The sequence below is a fragment of the Haliotis rubra genome, unplaced genomic scaffold (assembly GCF_003918875.1).
Source record: "Haliotis rubra isolate DU_JTF1 unplaced genomic scaffold, ASM391887v1 Scf1264, whole genome shotgun sequence".
NCBI classification, from domain to species: Eukaryota; Metazoa; Mollusca; class Gastropoda; order Lepetellida; family Haliotidae; genus Haliotis; species Haliotis rubra.
The window spans coordinates 60,908-73,044 of record NW_025765186.1 but is presented as its reverse complement, the minus strand read 5'-3'; the positions used below and the strand labels follow the sequence as shown (position 1 = coordinate 73,044).

Here is a 12,137-nt window from a genome sequence, read left to right as displayed (position 1 = left end):
CGTCATAAAGTAGAGGTGACTGGAACACTGTGTCACCAATCTAACTCGCTGTACATTGGGCAACTAATCTGGACACATCATGTGAAAATGAAACGAGTCTATACTTTTCTCAAATTAGGACCCCAACCGTGAAATTGCTATAATATTGCTAAATGCGACGTAAAACTAAACTCACTAACTCAAGTAAGGTGATACAACGTAACATTGTGGTGTGCAGGATGTTAATAAGCGGTATTGATACTTGGACTTAATGTATAACATCCTAACTAGCAGGACACAACCACTTGTCACTACTGATTGAACCCGGAAGTATTGAGGCCGAATCAGAGAAAGCGAAATGGCCTTGAGAGACGACTAGGCGTTATTGACGGGTTCACGGCGTACATGATACGAAAGTATGAACATGGAAGGTTTTTAAATCACGCCACGATATTCATTTGATTTGCCGGTAATTTTCACGAAGGATATTACAATTGTAATTTTTTTCGAAATGAGTGAGTTTAGTTTTACGCCGCTTTTTGCAATATTCCAGTAATATTAAGGGAAGGGGACACCAGAAATGGGCTTCACACACTGTACCCATGTGGGGAACCGAAGCGCGGTCTCCTGCGTGACGAGCGAACGGTTTCACCACTAGACTACCCCACCGCCCCTTTTTTAAATGGCTGACATGGTGGGGCTATGGTGATTGGTGAAGCTGCCTCAAGGACATATTTGGTAACATAAGTAGGTAACAGTCGAAGTGACATAAGTGCACTGACGCATACAATAATGTTTTCACAAGGTAAGTGAATGAGTTCAGTGTGTACTCAACTGATAGCAATGTACCCGCAATATGTGACGGAGACACCTGTGCAGGGGACACTGGTTTGGGGATTCGACCTCGGCATTGTTTTCCTCATAACCTAACTTTCAAAAGCATCGAGGTGACAAGTCACCAGGGTCCCCATCCACAAAGCATTCGTAATGTTACGACCTATCGTAACTCTAGAGTTTACCGAACACGAGGAGCCATACATTAACTTCTTTGAGTGGCATTTTAGAAGTTGGGAAGTAACCTCTGTTACCAATTCCGACAGCAAATCAGCCATTTCCGACCACATCAAAGCAAGCCCCAGTCATCAAATAGAGTGGTCTGACATCACCATTCTCTCTAACAAACAAACAGACTTCACTAAACGCAAGCTCACCGAAGCCATCCACATCAAACGCCAAAAGCCCACCATCAACCGAGACCAAGGATACTTCATTCCATCCGCTTATGATGCACTCATCCACCAAGCCCAATCCACTGTATAAACTCACTGCTGTATAAACATGTCATTATCATTTGTACACCACTGGCTTCTACGCCTGTCCTTTGTCTACTCTCTGGCTTCATCAGCCTTCTCCCTAAGCTGGGCCCCGTCTCGCATATCGCAATATACGAGCCGGTATAGGCCAAAGAGACGATGGCTGTGAACGACTGTCATGATGACTTTGTTACGTACGTTTCTATTGGTTGTTATTTTTAGACTCCCTACGCTTCGTCTGCTAGCTGTGTTTACGTTTAGATCGAGTTACTATAAACGCCGTAGTATTTTTTATTTCATTTACATACCCAAGTGATCACAGCTTTATTGAAATCACGATGAACATTGGAGACAAGCTGGGTAGAGTTAATGCCCTAAAATGTGCCTTATTTCGTTTCTCCGTAGATTTAGAAACTCCTGTGTTTTGTTTGAAAAATCAACAAATTGACATTGTGTACGCCTCAGAAATTGGTGACGTAATGACCGTTCTGCCCACTGGGTTCGGAAAGAGTCTGGCTTACGAACTAATTCCCTATTATATTGGAGTCAGACGTTGTCAGGCAGCGTGTACGTGCACTGCTATATGCAAATGTCACTTGCAAGATTATCTAACATCAATTCTCGTCGTGAGTCCCTTGAATGCAATCATCAACGAAAAAGTGAAATTTTACGCTGAAAGGTGCATGCACATTTTGCCAGACCACATGGGAGACAAAAGCTCCAACATGCCCACATATATTCTTGGACACCCTGAGCAGTTATTACAGAAGGTGTTTCTCTGTGATCTGAAAAAAAATAAGTATCAGAGGCAGATATCTCACATCATTGTTGATGAGGCTCACTGCATCGATACGTGGGGCAACAGTTTCCGCACAGATTATCAGCATCTTGACACGCTAAGGGCTATTCTACCGAACGCAAAAGTTGTTGCAATGACTGCAACAGCTACAAAAACAACACAAAAATGCATAGCAAAACACCTCAGGTTTTGTGCTAATTACTACTTAGTATCAGCATCATGTGATCGCCCAAACCTGTTTTATTCAGTGAATAAGAGACCCTCCCATAATTCTGTAAACAAAACATCAGAAGATGCTTATGGAGAGGTATTGAGGCCAATATTAATGGAATTAAAGGTACAGAATTTATATCATACCACAGCAAATGATGTGGTAATGTCTTTACAGCAAATGCAGAATAACATTTCACTTAGCAGTTAGATAGCAGTTAATAATCACATTTCATAATCATGGCAAATATGTGAATTCTATTATTACACCGATCACATACAGATCTCATTTCTAAAATGACAGCAGTAAACTTTGCTGACTGACAAAATACATCTCTTATATATTATCATTAATGCACACAATAAATAATACCGTTTTAATCATGTTCTCTTTTTAATCACATATATCATTACTATCTTCAGATGAAACAATACATATCTTAGTTATATCATCAGAACTAAGATGCAAGCAGCAACTAATTAACTGTACTGCACTAATGACATAACACCATCTTTGATACAAAGTGAAAAATTTGGTAAATATTAATGATAAGTACCTAGATAATCAAAAATGTGTACATGAACATGGTCTTCATACAAGACTGATTGCATTATTAATAACATTATTCAGCAGAAACATGAAACAGTAACTGATAAGTGAAAAATGTATCTGCAGAATTTTGAAATGATATCTGTAAATCTGGCAAATACACATTAATTTGTCCTGAATTGAATTTTGTTTGAGTATAGTTTAAAAATTCTTCACAAAATACTAGGTGAGAGGCATTTTAAGAAACAAGTATATTTTTACAGGAGAAAGGAAGATCCTTCCCCAAAACAGTTCTCTTCAGCAAGCTGAAATGGTGTGGATATGGCCATGAATTGGCACTTCAAATAATGGGCGACGAAGAACTCCACTGTTACACTTCTAATAGTCAATACACTGCCAGGCTTGGACAGTATCATGCACCGCAAGTTGATGCAGTAAGCGGTTTAAGTAGTATTTATCAATAATTTACCTCTGCTACTAATATATTTATAATTTCCCAGTATTGTCCTGAAATGAACCAATTGTGGATAATTAATAGCACTTTTCAAGACACATGTTTTCATGTCAAAATACATTAACATTTTAGAATTTATGATTAAGTGTCAATTTTTACTTTGTTTTGGAAAGCAAGCCTTGCTTCTCTATAAATAATTAGTCCTTTGTTTTCAGCTGAAACAAGAACTGTCTTGTATATTCAAGTCTCCCAATAGCCATGTAAGGCTACTTTTAGCCCCTGAGGCATACAGCATGGGCACTGATGCACCTGATATAAGAAGGGTTATTCACATTGGACCACCTTCAACGCTAGAAAGTAAGCAAAATGGAAATAATTAAATCAATAAATTAGAAGACTATATGTCTGGTTCAACAATTGGGTACTGAAAATGAACACACATTTGCATGCTTAATATGAAACAAACTCGCAATCTCTCCATATTTTTTACATTATCACAATGAAGCCATTTTCAGATTAGTTTTAGTCATTGCCATGTTGCGAAAGGCTTGTTCAGTATATTTATTGAGTGCTTAGTTGGGTGATGGAACAAAGCAATCATAAAGTAGAATACAATAACAGGAATTGTTCAGACACCAATTAAAAAATAGGACAGTATTACTCTTAGGTTTTTTGCACAGAATGATAATGATATTTTGGTTTGCAGCTTACTTGCAAGAAACTGGTCGAGCTGGGCGTGATGGTGAACATGCAGAGGCAATAATGTACATGAACAAATCAGACATAGCTTCAAATGTCAAACATCTCTCAAAGGAAATGAAAGATTTCTGCACCACTAGCAAATGCAGAAGACAGACTTTGATGAATTATTTTGAATTTGAATGTGTCCAACCAGAACCAGGTCATCGTTGTTGTGACAATTGCTCAAAAACATGTCAGTGTGCTGAATGTATTATACACAAAGTATTCGAAACTGACTTCCATCTCTCGACTCAGGAGAGCAATGAGCAAATTCCTGCACCCAGGAAAGCTGCTGTTAAAATGGCTTCACAGTTGTTAACTGATTATTTTGAAGCTGAAAATCAAGTTGCTGATGTACCGTTTTCAAACTTGCAAACAGGGCTTGATAAGAAACTGGCCTCCAAAATATCAGCTGACTATAACAGATTTAGCAATGTGGACATTCTTAAGTCAGAGTTCAAAGACATTGATCTTGCCTATTTGGACAATATTGCATGTCTTCTCAAATATGTGGTTCAACATTATCATTCCCCATGAATATGCAATATGGATTGTATACCATATACAATAAAGATACAATAGTTTTGATGACAGTACACAAAATTGAGATGGTTAAGGTTAACAAGCGGTCATCTTATAAAAAGAGTATTTATAAGATCAGTTAATTATAGACAAGGGGAGATAACTAGGGCTGCACCAAATGTATGAAGAAAATATGATACATGCCACAGGTATTGAGCCATGAATCCAATAAAATGTCATCAGTTGATGTATTATTTATAGTATTCAGTGAAATAATAACAAAGTATATTCTTTGATGTGTTTTGTCCATGTTGACACAGTGCTTCTTTTAGAGGCATTTAGAAGTTGGAACAGTGTGGAATATGAAATAAAAGATATGAGTGTTGATAGTCATTCTGCTTGGTTGGATACATTCCATTTTCCATATCTCAATTTGATAAATCAAACACAAATTCAAGTTAAAACACTCCTAAAACGTTTCATGAACATTTCAACCTTAGTGATTGCAAATAGCGAACTGAATTCATGAAGGGAGACAGTTCAACAATCTGAATAGTCCCGACTGAAAAGTAACAGCCCCAGAGGTAAATGTTGTCAAGGAGTATACAGTTATAGCTTATATGAGGCAACAACAGTCAACAATCAAGCAAACTTGAAACAGTGTCCTGTGAATAGCAGTAAATCAGATACATCTGAACTACTATGTATTACTTCCCAACCTCATGGAAGAAATACATTTTCTTTTCGGAAAACCATTTCCGGAAGGCAGCAGGATCTATTTTGTCAACAAGTGTTCTCTGAATTCTGGGAAAATGTTCAAATTTCCTGTTTGCAGAATGACTCCATGGTTTAATGCTTATAATGTCAGATACCATGGATTTTTCATCCATCAATGCTGAAAGTTCGGGATGAGCTTTGGCACGCCTGATAACTTTGGTGGCGGCATCAAAGCTTTCTCCAATTGTGGACACACCATGGACAGCAGCAGTGTGTCGCACGATATTTTTATTAGTCTTGTTGGAGTAACAGTGTTTGATTAGCTTTTTCTGCTTCTTCACTATGTACTCCATTTGCTGGTCTGCTCTGATATGAGTGTCAATGTGTCCTTGGTTGTTCACAAACAGGCCATAGAAAACTCTGTGTGATTCACATTCGCTCAGTATGGAAGTATGCTGAATCAAGAATCGGAGCAGTTCCAGAGCATATTTTGATTGATTGTTGGTCCCTTTGAAGATTGGTAAGAACATCTTAAATATTCTCATCATGCGGTCACGATTTGGAACATGACACGCATCACGAAAATTCAGATAAAGGAGTCCCAGATCAACGACAAGACTACTGTAATTCATAACATAATCTTCCTGTGGTGGCATAAATGTTACCTCTGGACTATACACTGGCAGATTCTTTTGAGTGCCATTTTTCAAGGTTACTGGCACAAGTTGGATGATGTCTCTCCTTCCCACATTAACCTGTTGTTTACATGATTTGCCACGCCATGTAGCTAGTACATGTTCCTCTACGAGGTCACCCACTGTATTCCTAACCCAGGCCTTCCTCTCACTTTCATCTGCAAATGGCGGTGGTACATTTTTTGTTGGTGTTCCATCTGAAGTGTCCATGCCAAAGAAACTGAGCAAGAGGGCTACAATGTAGCTCTTGACAAAGGAGATGAAGTAGGCTTGATCAGCATCATATGCCTTGCGAACATCTGGATCAACATTTTTGCGTAAAATACGCTGCTGCTCAGACTTCATTGTTCCAAATTCATTTGAGGAGCCTTCATTGTATAGATACCTGAAAGCAATCTTTTCAAGGAAGTTCATGTCCAGATGAAATAGCTCGAATGAGGTAGGACCAAGATGGTCAAATCGTTCATGTGCAAGTAAATTGCCAATCCTGAAACGTTTTGCATGACTGAAGCGTTCTCTTGTCAGTTGATCCCCACCAATGTGAACTTTCACACTACTATCTACTGGAAGCCCAGCAGAAGTGTAAATTTCTTGAATGGTGTCTTCATAGTAAGCAAGAATCTTGACATCATCAGCATAGGACTGCTCATTATAAGGCAAAACTGGCAAGGCAATGACTTCATTCTTTCTTTTTAACTGCTCACTGTGAGGGCCAAGTAAGAACGATGGAACACACTTCCCCATGAATGCTAGAGAAGGTATGTGCTCACTGGCAATGTCACACACTAATTTAATGTATTCATCTTTCACAACATCAAGCTCTGTGTTTGAGATAAGGACATCATTCACTAGAAGATTGTCAATGCTCTTCTGCGGGACATTTTGCAGCATGGAAGTGTCAACCTGTGTCTGTAAAATGATAGCCGAGGCAAACATGTGATGATAACTGCTCTGCCTGTCTTTTCTCATGTCCTGAACATCAACATGAAAATTTAAATTGTCGCCAATGATGCGAAACCTGCGTCCCTCACTGACAGCCTGTATGACCCGGTCATTGAAATGTCCTCCAACTTCATTCAACAGAAAAAGGCTCCTGCCATAACTGAGAGACACGCCAATTTGCTGTAGCCGGTCAAAGACCTGAAAATAAGGAATTGGATTCTGTAAATTTATGCATACATTCGCATGACATATACTGAGGTAAAAAAAAATTGGATTGCATGAAAGCACAAGTGATCCTTTATTTTTTTTCAAGGTATCTTCACAAGCCTTGTATTGCATAACTTTTGAATAAAGATGGAAAAAAGTAAAGGAACACTTGTGCTTTCATGTGATCCCTTATTTGTTTCCCTCAGTTTACATTGATTTGCACATATGAAGCAAATTATCAAGAGGTCTATTCCGAGAGACCTATTTCCTTTTTATCAGCACACAAAAGCTTTTTCTGTTATCATCTTGATTGAAAAAATATATGATTTACCTTTTGTTCGCAGGTACTGTCATGAAGGCACATTGTCATGATCCTCTGCACCCTGCTCAGTTCATGATGCCGAGCCTGTACTAGGATACTGTAAGCCATTCCTATTCTTGGCAACATTGTTTCCAACTTCTCCCGGGGTTACACCACCATGTCCAACACAGACTGTAATCATCATATTCAGCAATTCAGGAACTTTGACAGCAATTTCTTCCACAACAGTTTGCCATTTGAAATCAGAAAGATTGTTATAGTCTTTGGCCATAAGTTCAGACACATAGCCATGTTCAACATTCCTGCGGTTCAACTCTGAAACACTATGGTCTACTTTTTGAAGAAAATGTTTTTCTATGGCTGATTTCAAATGTGGAATCTTCATCACTGCTTCAGCAGCAGAGAAAACTGAGAAGGAATTAATAGCTTCTGTCAAAAGATAGATATCAGAACAAGTCAAACTCTGTCTCAAGGAGGCATCACAGTTTATAAGAGAATTGGCAAGCAACCGACTGGAGCCTAAAGTTCTGGACATATTGGGTGATGTAATCTTGCAATTCTTCCCACCTGTTTCAGAGTTATCTGGATCTTTGAAGTACGTATGATCATGATAATCACGCTTTGTTGTGCTCACATTACACTCATAGCCTATTTCATCAATGAGTGCCACCTTATCGGGATCAGAAGCCCCTGACAGTGAGGATGAAGTATGTTCCTCAGCAGACATAATTAGTCGTCTCTGTACTTTTCTGTGGTTAGAAATCATGGGTTCATTGGACACTGAAGGAGTCAGGGGTGAGGATGCACATCTGTAAACAAGAACATGGATATAATTATACTGTGATTCCACGCGATGACATGTTATTTCATAGCTATAATGATTAAAAATTGTAGGTTGTGCATGATTGATTAACTGCTTACACCACTGAGGTCAAATAATCTTATTATAGGAATTGGCACTGTTCAAACCAACTGCAAATAATAGGTCAAATATGCATTCAGACTCAGCCCCACAGAATGTACAAAGATTAATCTCAACAATGTGCATTTTATTCAGGTATGTATTGAATGGAAAGATTCTGTGAAGCAGCCTGAATTGCACCCATCTTAGTATCATGAGTGGTTTTATAGGGTTTTATGAAAATATCATTCCGATTATGACTGTGTGTGTTCCTGTGCATAGAGCTCAGGTCATAATTCAGGTGAAGTTAAGCAACATTTGATAGTAGCATTTTTTCCTATGGGAGTTACAGTCCTTTTTATCCATTGTTTAATTATATTTTAAATTCTATAAATCTTACTTTCATAATTGATTTTAATGATTTAGTTAATATCAACCTAAAAGATTCTGCTCCAAATCCAGAAACTTCTGGGTTCCAAGGTAGGTTTAAAACTGATCTGATTTTAACATTACAATTTCTACAACTTCCTATCCAAACAACTTCTAATATATCCCTTTATTGATGTTTGAACACACTGAGGGGGCTCACCGTTTTGTTTTAGTTGATTTGCTTGATTCTTGACACATGTCCCAGAAGTCTTTCGTTAATGTGTGAATCCTCTTCACTCTGAACATGAACGATACATGTGATAATACATGTATATGCATTCAAATATTTGTTATAAGGGTGTGAGAGTTAGTACGATTGAGACTCATTACATGAAATATGAGCATGCATAATAAACATCATCATATATTAGAATTTCATGAAAACTTTCCTTAAAGTGTTTGATATTCAAAATCCTGTAGTGGTTTTTCCAACAAGTATGATTTATCCACATAGCTAAATACATACAAGTGCACAAGCACACAAATAAAAAAATAAATTATAAATTATTTTTTCACAAGGGTGACTGTAACGGTGTTTTCATGTTGGATATGTTTTGGGGTGTTATTTTGTCGAAATCCCTGTTTGCCAGTATCGAAATGTCAATTGGATACAAAGAAAGAGACCAGAGACACCAGTATAAATAAACTTAGGCTCAGTATTATTCGTTACACTGCATATACTGAGTACTGTAACGAATATGAGCCAAAGTTTACTTTCACTGCCAGAGACACCGATTTACGGTTTCGGGGTTTTCCATGTCTAAAAATAGCTAAATCCCCGGTCCAGCTGATTGTGTCACATACACTTCTATACAAACATCGGCTAGAATGCACTTTACCGGGCGCAGCCCTCGCTGCTCCCTTTACGATCCTTAGGGTTAGGGTTAGGGTATGGCACCCTTTACGATCCTTAGGGTTTAGGGTTAGGGTATGCCATCCTTTACGATCCTTAGGGTTAGGGGTTAGGGAACCCCAGCAACGCTAATTAATTAATCTGAAACAGTGCGCCCGGTAAAGTGCAGTACTCCCCAAACATCAGCGTGCGACAATGTGACACTTATCAGTAATCTACAAAGGTCAATACATTTTCTATCAAAAGTACGTTATTGTCAGCTTACCTGTCATGACATTTCCTGCATGCATATCCATGAACAACCATCAATCCACCGTAGCGCTCCAAAAGAATCGCGAGAGAATTCTCGGTAGCTTTCGTTTGTTTACACTCGATCCGGTAAAACTGCCCGCCCCCATCATTTTTAGCTTTGCCACAGCAAACACAAGATGTTACGTTTTTCACAGGTGTGCCCCTCGCCTTGATCGGCATGAGCGAATCCATATTTAGGTTTAAAAATACATCACCGGATGTGACGTCAAATAAACGAGCAGGGCGTTTTAAATGGCAGCCTTTACCGGCTCCTAGCTTTGTCGAACGTTAGCGCGCGCAAAGGGAGCCGGGAACCAGCTTACCTTCTCCCTAGCCAATTATGTTAATTATGTTGTTTTCTTTATCACATTGTCACATCCAGTATATATACACTTCCCCCTTCATGTCCCATTATGCTTGACAACGGTACAAGAATCTGTATCGAAACGTCGCACTCACGAATAAAAAGAAGTTGTTATCCATAAAGTTTGTTCTATATTGAGCCATACACTGATCTTCGTGATGATTACCAAACATGTGAACAAAAAATTATTACATAACAGACTTCAGAACCCGGGTGTCTGATTTTGTAGAATCGAGCATGGAAATGTATGTATGTACACACAGCCCAGACGTGTTATGTGTTCACATTGTAGAATCAAGCAAGGAAATGTATGTATGTACACACAGCCCAGACGTGTTATGTGTTCACATTGTAGAATCAAGCAAGGAAATGTATGTATGTACACACGGCCCACACGTGTTATGTGTTCACATTGTAGAATCGAGCAAGGAAATGTATGTATGTACACACAACCCAGACGTGTTATGTGTTCACATTGTAGAATCAAGCAAGGAAATGTATGTATGTACACACAGCCCAGACGTGTTATGTGTTCACATTGTAGAATCGAGCAAGGAAATGTATGTATATACACACAGCCCAGACATGTTATGTGTTCACATTGTAGAATCAAGCAAGGAAATGTATGTATGTACACACAGCCCAGACGTGTTATGTGTTCACATTGTAGAATCAAGCATGGAAATGTATGTATGTACACACAGCCCAGACGTGTGGTGTGTTCACATTGTAGAATCGAGCATGGAAATGTATGTATGTACACACAGCCCAGACGTGTTATGTGTTCACATTGTAGAATCGAGCAAGGAAATGTATGTATGTACACACAGCCCAGACGTGTGATGTGTTCACATTGTAGAATCGAGCATGGAAATGTATGTATATACACACAGCCCAGACGTGTTATGTGTTCACATTGTAGAATCAAACATGGAAATGTATGTATATACACACAACCCAGACGTGTTATGTGTTCACATTGTAGAATCAAGCAATGAAATGTATGTATGTACATTCAGCCCAGACGTGTTATGTGTTCACATTGTAGAATCGAGCAAGGAATTGTATGTATGTTATGTGTTCACATTGTAGAATCAAGCAAGGAAATGTATGTATGTACACACAGCCCAGACGTGTTAAGTGTTCACATTGTAGAATCAAGCAAGGAAATGTATGTATGTACACACAGCCGAGCCGTGTTATGTGTTCACATTGTAGAATCAAGCAAGGAAATGTATGTATGTACACACAGCCCAGACGTGTTATGTGTTCACATTGTAGAATCAAGCAAGGAAATGTATGTATGTACACACAGCCCAGACGTGTTATGTGTTCACATTGTAGAATCAAGCAAGGAAATGTATGTATGTACACACAGTCCAGACGTGTTATGTGTTCACATTGTAGAATCAAGCAAGGAAGTGTATGTATGTACACACAGCCCAGACGTGTGGTGTGTTCACATTGTAGAAAACGAGAATCACTTGTATTATAACACATTAGACGTTTAAAATATATTTAATACTTACATGTTTGTATGCGATGCTTCAACAGTGTGCTGTCCCTGGAGTGGAGTTTGTTCTCAGTTTACACATCTCTCCAGATGACTCACGTCCGGGTAGTATACCTATATGTAACATAACAAGCCCTGTTTCTACCCAGATACAGGGAAGTAATACACTCACGTCCGGGTAGGATACCTATATGTAACATAACAAGCCCTGTTTCTACCCAGATACAGGGAAGTAATACACTCACGTCCGGGTAGGATACCTATATGTAACATAACAAGCCCTGTTTCTACCCAGATACAGGGAAGTAATACACTCACGTCCGGGTAGTATACCT

The 12,137-nt window shown here is 38.8% G+C and overlaps 2 protein-coding genes across 2 annotated transcripts; one reads left to right on the top strand and one right to left on the bottom strand.

Moving 5' to 3' along the window:
* Positions 1 to 2,576: 2,576 nt before the first annotated feature.
* Positions 2,577 to 5,338, top strand: LOC124266547 (putative ATP-dependent DNA helicase Q1). The gene is made up of 3 exons (XM_046701347.1): positions 2,577 to 3,285; positions 3,521 to 3,662; positions 4,012 to 5,338. The coding sequence occupies exons 1-3, from the start codon at positions 3,199 to 3,201 to the stop codon at positions 4,581 to 4,583; spliced, it is 801 nt and encodes a 266-aa protein (XP_046557303.1). The 5' UTR covers positions 2,577 to 3,198; the 3' UTR covers positions 4,584 to 5,338.
* Positions 5,339 to 7,598: 2,260 nt separating this feature from the next.
* On the bottom strand, positions 7,599 to 10,132 carry LOC124266557. Its single transcript, XM_046701364.1, has 4 exons — positions 9,900 to 10,132; positions 8,942 to 9,019; positions 7,654 to 8,260; positions 7,599 to 7,622 (listed from the first exon to the last, which is right to left on the bottom strand). The coding sequence occupies exons 1-4, from the start codon at positions 10,115 to 10,117 to the stop codon at positions 7,599 to 7,601; spliced, it is 927 nt and encodes a 308-aa protein (XP_046557320.1). The 5' UTR covers positions 10,118 to 10,132.
* Between the last annotated feature and the right edge of the window lie 2,005 nt (positions 10,133 to 12,137).